Source organism: Actinia tenebrosa, unplaced genomic scaffold (assembly GCF_029948245.1).
Source record: "Actinia tenebrosa isolate PJP-AT-01 unplaced genomic scaffold, QUT_ActTen_1.0 PGA_scaffold12__29_contigs__length_12842862, whole genome shotgun sequence".
Classification (NCBI taxonomy): Eukaryota; Metazoa; Cnidaria; class Anthozoa; order Actiniaria; family Actiniidae; genus Actinia; species Actinia tenebrosa.
The window spans coordinates 4,052,593-4,067,175 of NW_028292572.1; the positions used below are offsets into that span (position 1 = coordinate 4,052,593).

Below are 14,583 nucleotides of genomic sequence, written 5' to 3' on the forward strand. Positions count from 1 at the left end.
ATAATAATAATAATAATAATAATAATAATAGTAATAATAGTAATAATAATAATAATTTCTAATAATAATAATAATTTTTAATAATAATAACTTTATTGACAATATAAAATTAACTAATAATTCATTATAATATGAGACGTGATAAGAATATTGCTATAATTATAAAACAAAAAAGGAAAAGAGGAGAGATTATGAATGTAAAATAACAATTACATATAATATTTACTTATTTATCTATGAAAACATATTTGTAAAATAAATTAATAGCTCAAAACACGAGTCCAGCTCTTCACACTGATATAATACTATATTAAAACTATACATTTATTATTAAAATCTAAAAAAATTTCCGCTACATTGGCGTTAAGATTAAAGTCATTCAAGAATTCATTGTCCTTAAAAAAAGGGGTTCTTGTCCCCCTGACACACATGTGTGCTGACTTAATTATTTCAAAAGACAATCGAGTTCTAATCCATGTTATAGTACTTGCATATGTGTCCCTTGTCTTCTTGGTTAATTTCTCAGTAAGTTGCTTTAGAAAAATCTGGCATTCTGCCCCCATCCCTCCATTTGTACCAAAAACTAAGGGCGTAAAAGTTCCCATATCGACATCGATTACTCTTTGCTGTTACTTTCTCTTTTTTTCGCTTTCTTGATCCTTGAAGATTGTAGAAGTGGATTTGTTTTGGTTGCTCTTGGAATTAGCATGCGATACTCTTACATCAAAAAATGCAGTTACTCCCTGTGCCCAAAACGATCCAGCTTTGATGTCGAGCCTTGCATCCTGATTTGTGCTAGTAGATTTTAGATTAAATTGTTCGCCATCCAATGGGATAAGCTGTGGCTCCTTTTGAACGTTGTTGCAAACCTTGTTTAAAAGTATGGCAAGTAGATCACGGACATTGTCATGTCTTTGTGCAACAAATCCTCCCTTTTTACAAGATAGTGCATGGCTTACCGAAAAGGTTGTCCCACAAGCGCAGGTACTTGGTAAACCCGATAACGGTATATTATAACGCAGACAAAGAGAATCTCTGAATTCTTGTTTATTCAAAGTAAGTCCCTGTTCTTTAATTGGTATCGCATTGAGCCATGAGCTTGCTCCTTTGTCTCTTGCTTGGGTTACTTGACGGAGTATGTCAGGTGGTAATGCTGCATCGATTTCATCCATTTTCGATTTAGAGATTTCAGCTTTTAGTGATTGATGTTGTTTTTTCACATCTTCTGTGGTCGTATACATCGTTTTGCTCTGCGTTTAAATAGCCTCAGTGTGTGAAGCTGTTATTAGAAGTGATGCCGCATATTGCTGTGGAGCCTCTTCTTTTAGTGCAGGCATCCCTAAGTGTTTCGTTATGCGCGAAAAGCATGAATTTAATAATAGATTCCTTTCTGCACGCACGCACGAGTAGCTTGCCTCGGATTAAGTCGCATTTGTATATAAGTAAGTGACGCTAATTTAAATTCAGTTCGTCGAGTTTCAGAGCAAGCTACCGGGTAAGTCAGATCGCTTAAACTTTATATTTTTTTTTCTACACAAGTAACGCTTTATTTTGCTTCGCATTTTTTAGATTTCGAACCAACTCGTATATAACTCGCGAAGAGAATTAGTTCTGAAACCGTAGCTTGTAACATTTCGTCAATAAACGAAACATTCGAAATCCGAGCTCACCAAGACGACTGGAACATGGCCGATGACGTTAAGAACCAAAGACGAGCAGCTAAAGGCAAGTTTACCAGAAAATTAAACGAAGTAAAGAAGGCTATCGACGAAGATTGTGGAGTAGAAATAGTCAAGAGAAATTACGACGAATTGGTTGAAACCTGGAAGACCGTTGAGTTAAAGCACGATGTTTATACCACATTCCTGACTGATGAAGAGGTAGAAGCCGGTGACACATGGATTCTGGAATTGCAAGATTTGTTCAGCGACGCTATGAAACGCCAGAATCAATACGAGAAGAAGAAAACGTCTACCGATAATGAAGCCAAGGAACAAGAAGAAAAGAAGCAAGCGGTTCTTAGAGAAGAAGAGAAATTTCAACGAATGTTAGATCAAGCGTATGTGAGAAGGAGTAGTGCCAAAGCAGTCTTTGGACAAGCTATAAATATTGTGAAATATTCGTCGCTTGCAGCCCTCAAGGTAGCCAAGAAAGAATTAGATGAAGCCTTTGCCGACTGCAAGAAAGCAAACAACGAGTATCTCAGCCTGCTACCCAGAGAAAGTGCCACTCTAGAAATCACGTGGATAGTCGCTATACAGAATATGTACAGTCAAGCTGCTGAGGAAGTTGAAACAAAGTTGACAGAAGAACTAAGTATTCAGGAGACAGCAAAGATGAATAATCTACGGTTGGAAAAAATAAAGATGCCGAGATTCGAAGGAGAATTAAGAGAATATCCGAGATTTAAAGCAGATTTCCAGAAACAAGTTATGACAAGTTTATCAACAGAAACCGCTCCATATACGCTAAGATCCTGTCTTGGCAAAGAACCTTTGGGCGTGGTTAAAAGCGTGGATGATGACATCCACCAAATATGGAAACGCCTAGACGAGAAATATGGTGACCCATCGAAAATCGCTGATGCTATCATAGATACCATACGCAAGGTAAGACCGATAAGAGATGGAGAGAGTAAGCGATTGATCGAATGTATTGATGTCGTGGAAGATGGCTTCAGAGACCTTAAGAGACTTGACCTTGCAGTCGAAATGACAACTACTAGTTCTGTTAGTATAATCGAGAAAAAACTGCCTGCCAGTGTGAGAAAAGAATGGGCTAAGATGGTGACGGATGATGACAGTAAAGTTGAAAGAGTTAACAAGTTCCCTAGTTTGTTGCAGTTTTTACTAAGCCAGAAGAGAGCGATAGAATACGACGCAGCTGAATTACGTACAAGCAACACTTCATACAAATCAGCAGCCCATCATGTAGTAGCTAAAGAACAAGATACTCGCCAACCAGGAGAGAGACAACAGCGTTATTCTGATGGAAAGATTTCCCAGAAGTGCTTGTTACATGACAACGCGGATCACTGGACAGATGAATGTCGTATTTACTTATCTAAGCCGTACAGCGAGAAGAAAGATCTAATAAAGACGAAAAAAGCATGCTGGTCATGTCTTAAGCCAGGACACTTGTTCCGAGACTACAAGAGAAAAAAGAACTGTGGAGAAAGTGGTTGTACCAGACGACATCACAAGACACTTCACAATCCTGAAGAAAGTCAGAACAGTACTGAGGAACCTGTAAGTAACCAACACAGCAAAACACAAGATGAAGAGACACCAAAAGGTAAACGTGCCACGTCCTGTGACAGCTTAGCAGAAGAAACTTGCCTCCTACTTTTTCAAAAAATTCAAACACCTAAAGGAGACGTAAATGTCATGTGGGACAGTGGAGCATCATTATGTTTCATTACCAACGCCAAAGCTGAAGAACAAAGATTGCCAAGCAAGAACGCGCAATTGACTATCATCAAAGTTGGGGGTAAGACGGAGACGATCGACTCTAAAAGGTACAAACTTCATCTGATAGACAAGCAAAGATGTGTGGTAGAGATAGATGCATTCGGGATAGACAGAATCACATCGGACATCCATAGCATCGACGTCGAAGGAGCAGTACATTTATTTAAAGATATCAAGAGAGATGACATAGCAAGGCCTGAAGGATCTGTAGATGTTCTAATTGGTTACGAGTATGCTGCATTTCATCCAGAACCAGAGCAAAAGGTGGAACATTTGATGTTACTGAAAAACAGATTTGGACGATGTCTTGGAGGTAGACACCCACTTCTCAAGGAAGTGAAAGAGACGCGTAGCCAACACGTACTTGGAGGAGTTCATCATGTTAGTCAGGTAAAGCCCAAAGTAGACTTAGAAGATTTCTACAAGATCGAGAATCTTGGGATCGAGTGTACTCCTCGTTGTGGCGGCTGTAAATGTGGAAAGTGCCCTCCTGGATCGAAGGACTATACGCTAAAAGAAGAACGAGAACTGAAGTTAATTGAACAAAACTTGAAATTCAACAATGAAGAAAACACATGGACCGCAGATTACCCTTGGATAAGAAATCCAGCTGAATTACCAGATAACAGGAAAGCAGCAATGGGATTGTTGATGTCTACAGAGAAAAGATTAGTCAAGAATCCAGAACATGCTAAAGTCTATCAAGAGCAAATAGATGATATGATAAACAGAAATGTCGCCAGAAAGCTCACTGCAGAAGAGATGAGACATTACAAAGGACCAGTCCACTACATTTCGCATCACGAGGTTCTTCGTCCAGATTCCAAGTCCGCCCCTGTACGAATAGTATTTAACAGTAGCGCTAACTACATGGGTCATGTTTTGAATGAGTATTGGGCCAAGGGACCTGACCTGCTTAATAATTTGCTTGGAGTTCTCGTCAGATTTAGAGAAAATGAAACAGCAATTACTGGAGACATCAAGAAAATGTACCACACAGTCAAGATTGGCATCAAAGATCAGAACACTCATCGATTCTTGTGGAGAAATATGGAGAAGGATAGAGAACCCGACACCTACGTTATTCAGAGAGTATCGTTTGGAGACAAACCCGCTGGTACAATAGCTACTGTAGCCTTGAGAAAAACCGCAGAGATGTCATCAACAGAGTATCCTCAAGCAGCAAAGACCATCACAAGCAATACCTATATGGATGACATCATTGACAGCGTCAAAAGCAAGGAAGAGGCTAAATCTCTAACAACAGACATAGAGACTCTCTTGAGGAAAGGAGGATTTCAAGTCAAGTATTGGACGTTCTCACGTGAATCTAATCAAGGTGACGATAAACCGCTTTTACAAGACGAAAGAAATTCAAGTTCAGAGAAAGTTCTTGGTGTGGTATGGAGTCCCGTCAAAGACCAGTTCTACTTTAAAGTGCGTCTAAATTTCTCCCCGAAGAAGAAGAAGTTAAGAACAGAACCCGATTTGAGTGTCAAGCAGATTCCTGAAAGAGTTCCAGAGCCGTTGACAAAGAGAATGATTTTGTCACAAGTTAATGGGATCTATGATCCCCTGGGACTTGCTGGTCCGTTTACTGTGAAAGCAAAGATGCAGATGAGAAGGCTATGGCTGAATGATCCAAAACTTGATTGGGATTATCCTATTCCAGATATGTTCCAAAGTGAATGGTTGCAAATCTTCAAGCACCTTTTTGGTATGGAGAAAATATCGTTCAACAGATGTATCAAGCCAAGTAATGCTGTTGGTGATCCTTCCCTAGTCATTTTCAGCGATGGATCTCAAGAAGCTTATGGTGCATGTGCCTACGCCAGATGGGAAATGCCAGAAAATACGTTTGAGAGTAATCTAATCATGTCGAAGAATCGCCTGACCCCAGTAAAGAAGATGTCAATTGATAGAATTGAATTGTGTGGAGCAGTTCTAAACAAGCGTCTAAAGGTCTTCATAGAGAAAGAATCAAGATACAACTTTGTGAAATTCTACCATCTTGTGGATTCGCAAATTGTGCAAGCTATGGTCCAGAAAGAATCATACGGATTCAATACGTTGGCTGGCACGCGCATAGGTGAAATTCAAGAAAAGACAAATCCCTCTGATTGGTATTGGATTGACGGAGAACTGAACATCGCAGACTGGTTAACACGTGGCAAGAAACCTGATGAACTAGATGTTGACAGTGCTTGGCAAAAGGGACCAGAATTCTTGGAGTTACCAGTAAGTGAATGGCCAATAACCCAGAAACCCACAAGCATAATTCTCCCAGAGAAAGTTCAACCTGTTATGATGGCACAAAACATCCAATCAGATACGTTAGAAGTAAGAATCAACATCGAGCGATTCTCATCCTACATCAGATTGCTGAGAGTGACAGCAAGAGTACTGGCTATGTATCAAAAGGACGCAAGTCCAAAAAGCAAACCTAGTTTCAAGAATGCCACAAAACCTCTATCTTCTGAAGAGATCGAGAAAGCTGAACTGTTTTGGATAAGAAACGCACAAGTACAACTGAAACAGAACATGAACAACAAGAGCTCAAAACGCCTTTGTCCTACAACCAACAAGGATCATAGTATGATAACAGTTGGCGGACGAGTAGATAAATGGATGCAAATGAGCTACAATCAAAATGAAGTCATTCTCCTACCCTATGATCATCGTTTTTCTCGTCTTTATGTAACGTACGTACATAATCAAGGACATTATGGCGTCGCGACTACTGTTGCCAAAGTCAGAGCACGATTTTGGATTATTAGTGCTCACAAGATGGCCAAGTCAATAAAGTTTCACTGCGTTACCTGCAAGAAATTGGAAAAGAAGACTGAGGAGCAAGTGATGAGCAAACTTCCAGTAGAAAGGTTAAAGCCTGCACCAGCCTGGAGTTCCATTGGCATCGATCTATTTGGACCCTTTAGCATCCGCGATGAAGTAAAGAAAAGATCCACTGGAAAAGCTTATGGAGTAATCTTCAATTGTCTCGGGTCAAGAGCGGTACACGTGGATGTCTCGCCAGATTATAGTGCCCAGAAGTTCTTGATGGTACTAAGACGTTTTGTTGCCCTGAGAGGTTATCCCAAGCAAATTATCTCAGATAATGGAACACAGCTCGTAGCTGCAAATGAAGAACTAAAGAGCGTGACTCAATCCTGGGACTGGGACAAGCTAGCAGAATTTGGAGCCACCGAAGGAATGCAATGGAAATTTACTCCAGCTGATGCACCATGGTATAACGGTATATCAGAAGCTCTAATAAAGTCGGTCAAGAAAGCATTGACAGTTGCCATTGGAAACAACATTATGACATTTTCAGAGTTGCAGACAGTTTGTTATGAAGCTGCGAATTTGGTAAATGAAAGACCGATCGGAAGACTCCCAACACAACCAGATGATGGCAAGTACTTGTGTCCAAATGGCCTTCTTTTAGGAAGATGGACCTCAAGAATTCCAAGTGGACCATTTAAAGAGACAGCCAATCCAAGATACCGCTTCGAATTTGTTCAAAGTATCGTGAATGCATTTTGGAAAAAATGGACTCAGAATTTCTTCCCAAGTCTGCTCGTTAGACAGAAGTGGCATACCGCCAGACGAGATGTCAAGGTTGGAGATATAGTGATGATACAAGACTCAAACTTGGTGAGAGGAAACTGGAAGCTTGGAAAGGTATCCAAGGCTGAATCAGATCAAGATGGAAAAGTTCGACGAGTGCAAGTACAGTACAAAGTACCCAAGCAAGGGGAGCCGCGGAAAACCTACCAAGGAAGAAACTACACCACTGTAGAGAGAGCAGTCCAAAAATTGGTAGTTCTGATTCCTGTAGAAGAAACTGAATAATGAAGAAAAGAAGGACACTAGAAAGACCTAGTTTGAACTTTAGATAACAATTATTTATTGAATATGCATCTTGTTTAGTTAGAATTAAGTGTTTTTCCAAGAATTAAGGTTAAGATAAGATTCTTTATTTAGGCCGGGGGGGAGTGTTTCGTTATGCGCGAAAAGCATGAATTTAATAATAGATTCCTTTCTGCACGCACGCACGAGTAGCTTGCCTCGGATTAAGTCGCATTTGTATATAAGTAAGTGACGCTAATTTAAATTCAGTTCGTCGAGTTTCAGAGCAAGCTACCGGGTAAGTCAGATCGCTTAAACTTTATATTTTTTTTTCTACACAAGTAACGCTTTATTTTGCTTCGCATTTTTTAGATTTCGAACCAACTCGTATATAACTCGCGAAGAGAATTAGTTCTGAAACCGTAGCTTGTAACATTTCGTCAATAAACGAAACACTAAGCCTCCTTCCGCAGGGGATAAGGTAAAAAGCCTACTCAGCTCTTCAGGTAGTGGTTCCATTTGACCAAAAAGCGTTGGAAGAAGCATTTCATTTATCACATTATCAGCAGGATCAGTATCGTCTCAAAAGATTCAATAGTTCGCATGAAGTATGTAAACTTGGATTTGTATCCCTTTGTAAATGCGATATAGGCCGATTGTGGCTGGCACCTTGCAATCTCTGAGAGGGTTTGTAATTCTTCTTTCAACTTGTAGATTTTCTCGTTGCAAAATTGGTCTTCATAAATCTTTGATCCAATAACAGCTCCAAGGTGACGTTTGCCTTCGCTTGTGACGTTAACCTCTTCTCCAAATACCCGTTTCGCTTCCAAAGCCAAAGCTTCCGACTTCACTATCAACCAGCTTTTGGACCCATTAACAATATATCCATACTTTTTGCCCTCTTGTTCCAGGTTTTTATACCAATTAAATAAAGAGACAATTCTTCCTGCTCCCGCAGGATCATCAGCTAACCACACCTGCTTTACATCAGGAATAAAAGTTCTTAAGAGGCAATGTCCACAAGAATCGAACAAATGGTGGCAAGGGTCAAAAAATCAAATTCGCTCTTCTTTTAAAGTTAGATAGGCCATTATTAGATATGAATCCCTGGGTAGTTGTTTTTCGAAAATATTATGTTATTTTCGAGAAAACGGCCACAGAAGAGGTTCGACTGAAACCCAAGCAAGAGACGCTCAAGAGGAGTGAAAATGGACAAACTTTGAACAGAGCGCGCGTAAAAAATAAACCATCTATGACAATTTTTGAACTTTCTTCTTAATGTATCACCCTTTTTCGTTCATTGGACTGGATTTCAAGCTTATTGGGAAAGGGACGAATTTTTGGCGAGGGAAAATAGGAGGCCTGTGTTTACATATGCTAATTAGTTGCCTCAAAAGAAAAAAATATTTAACTATGGGCAAGTTCTCTGATTGAAATAATATTTATGCTGCAAGTTGAGGAAGCATAGACCTTTTCAAAACTTTAAAGATTGATTTGGGGAAATTAATTCTGACTGCATTGAAACTTGTTGAATTTTGTTTGGATCTTTGCGAAAATCACGCTTCCCGAATCAACGCAGGACTAAGGATTTTCGTAAAGATTGCCATGAAATTTACCCTGAAAACTAGGAAATTAATGTTTGTGTCGTTGTTTGAAAGTTCAGTGTGGTTTGGTAAATTTAAGCTCCATTGGAAAGGTTTTGGGATTGTCAGTATATGAGCAAAAAACGCGATCTTTGGTGATTGCGTGATTGAGGTTCCACTTTACGTTTAGAAGTTTGATTACTGTAAAATTCACGCTAAAAATTACGATCTTTTGAGGCAACTAATTAGCATATGTAAACACAGACCTCCTATTTTCCTTCGCCAAAAATTCGTCCCTTTCCCAATAAGCTTGAAATCCAGTCCAATGAACGAAAAAGGGTGATACATTAAGAAGAAAGTTCAAAAATTGTCATAGATGGTTTATTTTTTACGCGCGCTCTGTTCAAAGTTTGTCCATTTTCACTCCTCTTGAGCGTCTCTTGCTTGGGTTTCGGTCGAACCTCTTCTGTGGCCGTTTTCTCGAAAATAAAATAATATTTTCGAAAAACAACTACCCAGGGATTCATATCTAATAATGGCCTATCTAACTTTAAAAGAAGAGCGGATTTGATTTTTTGACCCTTGCCACAAATTCTTGAATTTGTCTGATTCTTGTGGACATTGCCTCTTAAAGTTTGAATTATTGTGGATGTATTTACCGAATACCATGGCATGGCTAATGGTATAAACACATATAAACAACCTGGAAGGGCTTCTGTAAGCATTAATTACGTACAAGGATATTTCTTTACAGGTAATCCGGATATTATGCATAGCTACTGACCGGTTCATCTGATTGAAGGCGTTACTTGCATCGATCAGTAGTACTGCATCTGTATCCTCTTCACTAAAGATCTGGCTCATTGCATGAATAGCGGCTTCGGCCCCTCCACTGTGTCCAGCACAAACTTGTAGGGGACCTGCTGCTTGTTTTAGTTCTTCTTTTAAGAATGCAGACACTGTTTTACCGACAATTCGCCGTAGAACTTCTCCTATTCCTATGGGTCGAATTCCGGGATTCTTATCCAAAGGTATGAGCCTACACGCGGCGTAGCTCTCTAGCAGGATTGGATGGTATGAAGATTTTAATAGATTTCTGGTCATAATTACTATTTCTTCTCTCAGTAGTTTTCCTTCGGCTTTAAAAGTTTTTGAACAGAGTACTCTTCGGTAAAGTTCGGCATCCATTCCTGAAGGTCCGGCAGATCCTCTTGTCCTCATTGCTGCATTGTAGATCATTTGTTCATCGATTAAGTCAAAGATACCATGAGGATTAGGTTCCAGGGGACCATTCAAGAGGCTTTCACCTTCGATGTCAGCAGTTGAAGGATGTTTCTCTTTGAGCTCCTCTAAGACTTCGGGTGATAAAGTAAGGACACCTGTAGATGTCTCTCTGTCAAGAAGTTTTATAGCGGCTGATAGCTTTCCTTGCATAATTAGATTGGCGAATACTTTGGATATATCTTCCATAGATCTTGCTTTCCTCGTCCTGCTAAACCTGCTCTGTATGAACCTTATTTCTTTCAACAGGAGAGATAGATCCCCTGCTCTCCATAAGGACAACCTCCGTTCAATAGCCTCACTGTGTTCCTTGCTTTTGGATGTCGCTGAGGGTTTTTGTAGAATCAACGTTGGGAGCACCATAAAGGCTTTCAAGGCGATATAATTTAGATCTGTATTAGAATTGAATTGCTTTAGTCAATACGTCAATTCGGTTATGAAATTCTTGCCTGCTTTACCCGATGGTATATTGAAGATATTTCGTTTAAAATGAACAATTTCATCGTAGATGTCCTGGGTTTGTTTACAGAACTGTTCTTGAGTTATGGTCCCCCAACTTTTCTCTTTTATTTTAGAGGGAAGCACATCAAAGTCAGGCAGATTTGGCTGAATTTTGCTTGAGGTTTTTCCTTCTTTGTCGAGAAATGCCTCAGGGGATTGCAATACACTAGTATGCAAATTCGGTGTCGGTCTTGGTTGATTAGCTGCATTTTCGTCCTCATTTTGTTCGATATTTTCGATATTTTCTTCGGTTTCTTGTGTTAAAATCGTCATATTAGAGCAATTCTGTGTGTTTTGCAGTCTTGAGGCTTGATCTCTCAGGTTTTGGCCGGTTAAACCAAGGCTTCCATAGTCTTTCTCTTCCCATAGCTCCGCCATTATTTGAATGTAGCCTTTCTTTCTGCCATTTTGGTTAAGCGGTGGATCCTTCGAAGATATTATTTCGAATGCTCTTTCCTTACATTCTAAAACATCTCTGTTCATTCCCTCTGTCCATTTCGTTCGTTTTCCTTTCCTTGACATTTCCTTTCAGGGTCAATTAACAACAGAAAAATTAAAGAGCACCCCAGAGCTAGAAGACACGTCCTCACCTCCAGACGCCATGTATGATAATGTATGTTTTAATAATAATAATAATAATAATAATAATAATAATAATAATAATAATAATAATAATAATAATAATAATAATAACAATAATAACAATAATAACAACAATAATAATAATAATATAATAATATTGAAAAAAAATTGCTCGCCGAAAAATGACATTATTTTCAGCTTTCCCCGTATCAGACGGCTTTTCAAGGATGAAAAGTATGTCTCGTTAAAGACTCTCTAAAACATTTCCATTCAATGGAAACTAAAAACCAATACGATATTTTGCTATAACAAATAATAGTTAACATTCAGATTGACAAATGTGACATTTTTTAGTAAGTGCTAGGCTGTTTTTACGGCTTTCTCTGCCTTTCTATAATTTGGGGATAGAGGGAAGAACGGGTCTTGAGATCAAATTCATACTTTTCTGTGAATGGCTAGAACCCTTGACTGTTAAAAGATAGTCCATTATCATTGTAGATGGTCACTGGGATTCCCTGAATAGTGAAGTGTTTCTTGAGCTTATTTATCACAACTTTTCATATCTCCCCCCCCCCCCCCCCTCCCCCCAAAGAAAAAACTTAAAATACTTTTAAATCATTTTATAGTATAATTTAGTTCATTCTGTATTGTTTTTTATAGCTATTTTTAGATATTATTTTATATTTACTAACTTTTTGTTCATTCAATAAATAGAGGATATTACATGGGCGCGCGGAGATACGAAATTTATCTTCGAGTGTTGAAAAGATCTCTCACAAGTGAGCGCAGAGAACGAGTGAGATATTTTCAACACGAGAAGATAAATTTCGTATCTCCAAGCGCCCATGTAATAGTCTGTTTATTATATAGTTATCAATGAAAGTATGTTTTGGCTTTTTCAGGCAATTCTTTCCGTGTATTTTTGAATAGCCATTGCAATGGTGTTATTTTCACACGTGAAAATAACATGTTATTTTCAAGTGTGATAATATCAATTTTTCGAAATAGAGAAAAATAGATATTTCATTGGTAATTATATAATAATTATTATTAACTATTAGTTGTATTTTGTTTTTTAGTGTTGGGGTTTTTATCTTGTAGTTATAATTCTATAGTTACATTCTATTCTATACACATATCTTCATAGTTTATATAATAGAGGGCCACAGGTTTGTTAGCATATTGCTATTTAGTGCTACCCTCAGTAAATAAAGAGTTTATTATTATTATTATTATTATTACTATTATTATCATTATTATTATTATTATTATTATTATTATTATTATTAATGCCGGTTGATTAATATTAAAGCTGCCTTTTGAAACGCCAATAGCTTTTATTATGCTTTTTCAAAATGTCACTAGTTCCTTGTTAGTTCCTGGTATAGAGAGGGATTTGCGGGCAAGAAATGTTTTTGAGAGAATATTGTAAGAGGCGCTAAAATCAATCCTCACTACAACTTGTTTGTTTTCAGTTAGCATAGTGGCGAACATTTTTTTCCTCAAAATTATCATTCACTTCCTTGCCATACATATTGTTTTCATGGTCCGTCTCACCTGGCATTATTTCAAATAAATCTCACTCAGATGAGCTGTCGTCGCACGTTTCAATCACTCTATTTGAGCTTGAGACATTATACTTGTAACAGCGAGTAAAATGTTTTTGTTTTTGACATTCTGTCTTCCCTAGCGCTCTTGTATTTTTTGTATTCTCGGCCTCTGCGTCGCCTTTTGAAATTGTTTTGAAATTTATTTGTCTTTTTGAAGTCACGACGCTTCTAGCAAGACTTGTGCTTATTTCTAGAGTGATTTTTGGTCTTTTTAAGTTAATTTTGTACGGATACTGCCGCTTCTAATTCTACACACTTTCATCTTTCAAAATACCAATATCATATGTTGAAGCATGCTTGCGATCTAAGGGCTGTTATATATTTGTCAACACTCCCGTGTTCTATCTCTACAAGATTATTTACTTTGTACCACTCATATATAACGCTTTTTCTACAAACACAATTGTTCTTTCCATAAATTCATCACTACTATCGTCGTCGTCTTTGTCTTCGAGTTGGACTTGAATTAAAGTAATAAACGTCGAAACGTCGAATGGGGAAAGGCTACCAATCTTGCTTCCCGTTCGCACTTTCCGCTTTGGGCAGCATGTTGGTTCTGTAATTTTCCTTCCTAATTGATATGACCCAATAAAAGTTGTAAAGAGACATCCCAAGTCGATGATCCGCTTGTAAATGCTTTAGCTGTGATAGGTCCTTTATTATCCTCTAACATTGTGACACCATATAATGCTTAGTTCGTACGTTTTCCACAACGTTTTTTTTTTTTTTTTTTTTTCTCAATCCCTTTTATCTAACTCGAAACTCTCTCTCTTCTCCCTTTGGCCTAACCTTTATTCACGCATTGCGTATATTCTTTCGTTATCATGATGTTGCAGGGTGGGAAACATTCGATAGGGAGAGGGGGTTATGGCGTTCAATTCTGCCTATTCTTACTATCGCGCTCTGTCTTTCAATTGATATTGTCATATGTTCTAAAATTCTTTTTACACAGGAATTGACCTCTTTATCTAAGCATAATGCTTTCCCAATTCAGAACACATGTTGCTCTTGAGAATAATTTTTTTTTATTTGAGTTGTATACACAGGTACACAGGTGTCTTCCCGTCAACAAGTAAATAATACTCCAACAAGTACATAAAAGAATATAGCCTAAGCTAAAGATGTCTGTTCCACGGCTATACCGATTTTTATATCAAAGGAACAAACAAACGTTATAACAAGCTAGAAAAATACGTAAGTGTATATCATCTGTTACAGTAATGACACTTGAAACATGAACACTTAATAAAGCATGAACACTTTTTTTTAAAACTTCATTCATAACTATCCAATCAAATCTCTGTAGAAACAATGGAATCAAGCATTTTTTATGCGCCATCCAATCACAACAAGCGGCAGAAAGTCTTAGATGTTTTATTTTTAGCTCACTTCATGTAATCTAATGTGAACAGATGAACTGCTAATCACATATCAAAACGTGATAGTATGCAAAACTGCAGCTAAAAGTGCAAACCGTTTCAAAAATTTCAAAAATAAAACAAAAATGTTGTTTATTGACGAACTATCTGTTATAAATAATTGATGTACATTATAGTATAAATTTTTAAGAACTTTTACGGCAACACTATCACAAGAGTTTTCTGGGATCGCGTGAAAAAAAATGTCAGAGGCCTCGGGTAAAAAAACTGACTTTGATGGGATGCTTCAGAAAATGTAAAAATTAAAATTTGAAGTGTTCAGGTTCGA

At 37.9% G+C, this 14,583-nt stretch overlaps 1 protein-coding gene and 1 pseudogene across 1 annotated transcript; both read right to left on the bottom strand.

Annotated features, from left to right (window-relative positions):
* Window positions 1-244: 244 nt before the first annotated feature.
* LOC148912001 (uncharacterized) lies at window positions 245-11,222 on the bottom strand (annotated as a pseudogene).
* Window positions 10,591-11,206, bottom strand: LOC148912002 (uncharacterized). Its single transcript, XM_089028176.1, has one exon. It carries the CDS (start codon window positions 11,204-11,206, stop codon window positions 10,601-10,603), a length of 606 nt encoding a protein of 201 aa, XP_088884302.1. The 3' UTR covers window positions 10,591-10,600.
* Window positions 11,223-14,583: the final 3,361 nt, after the last annotated feature.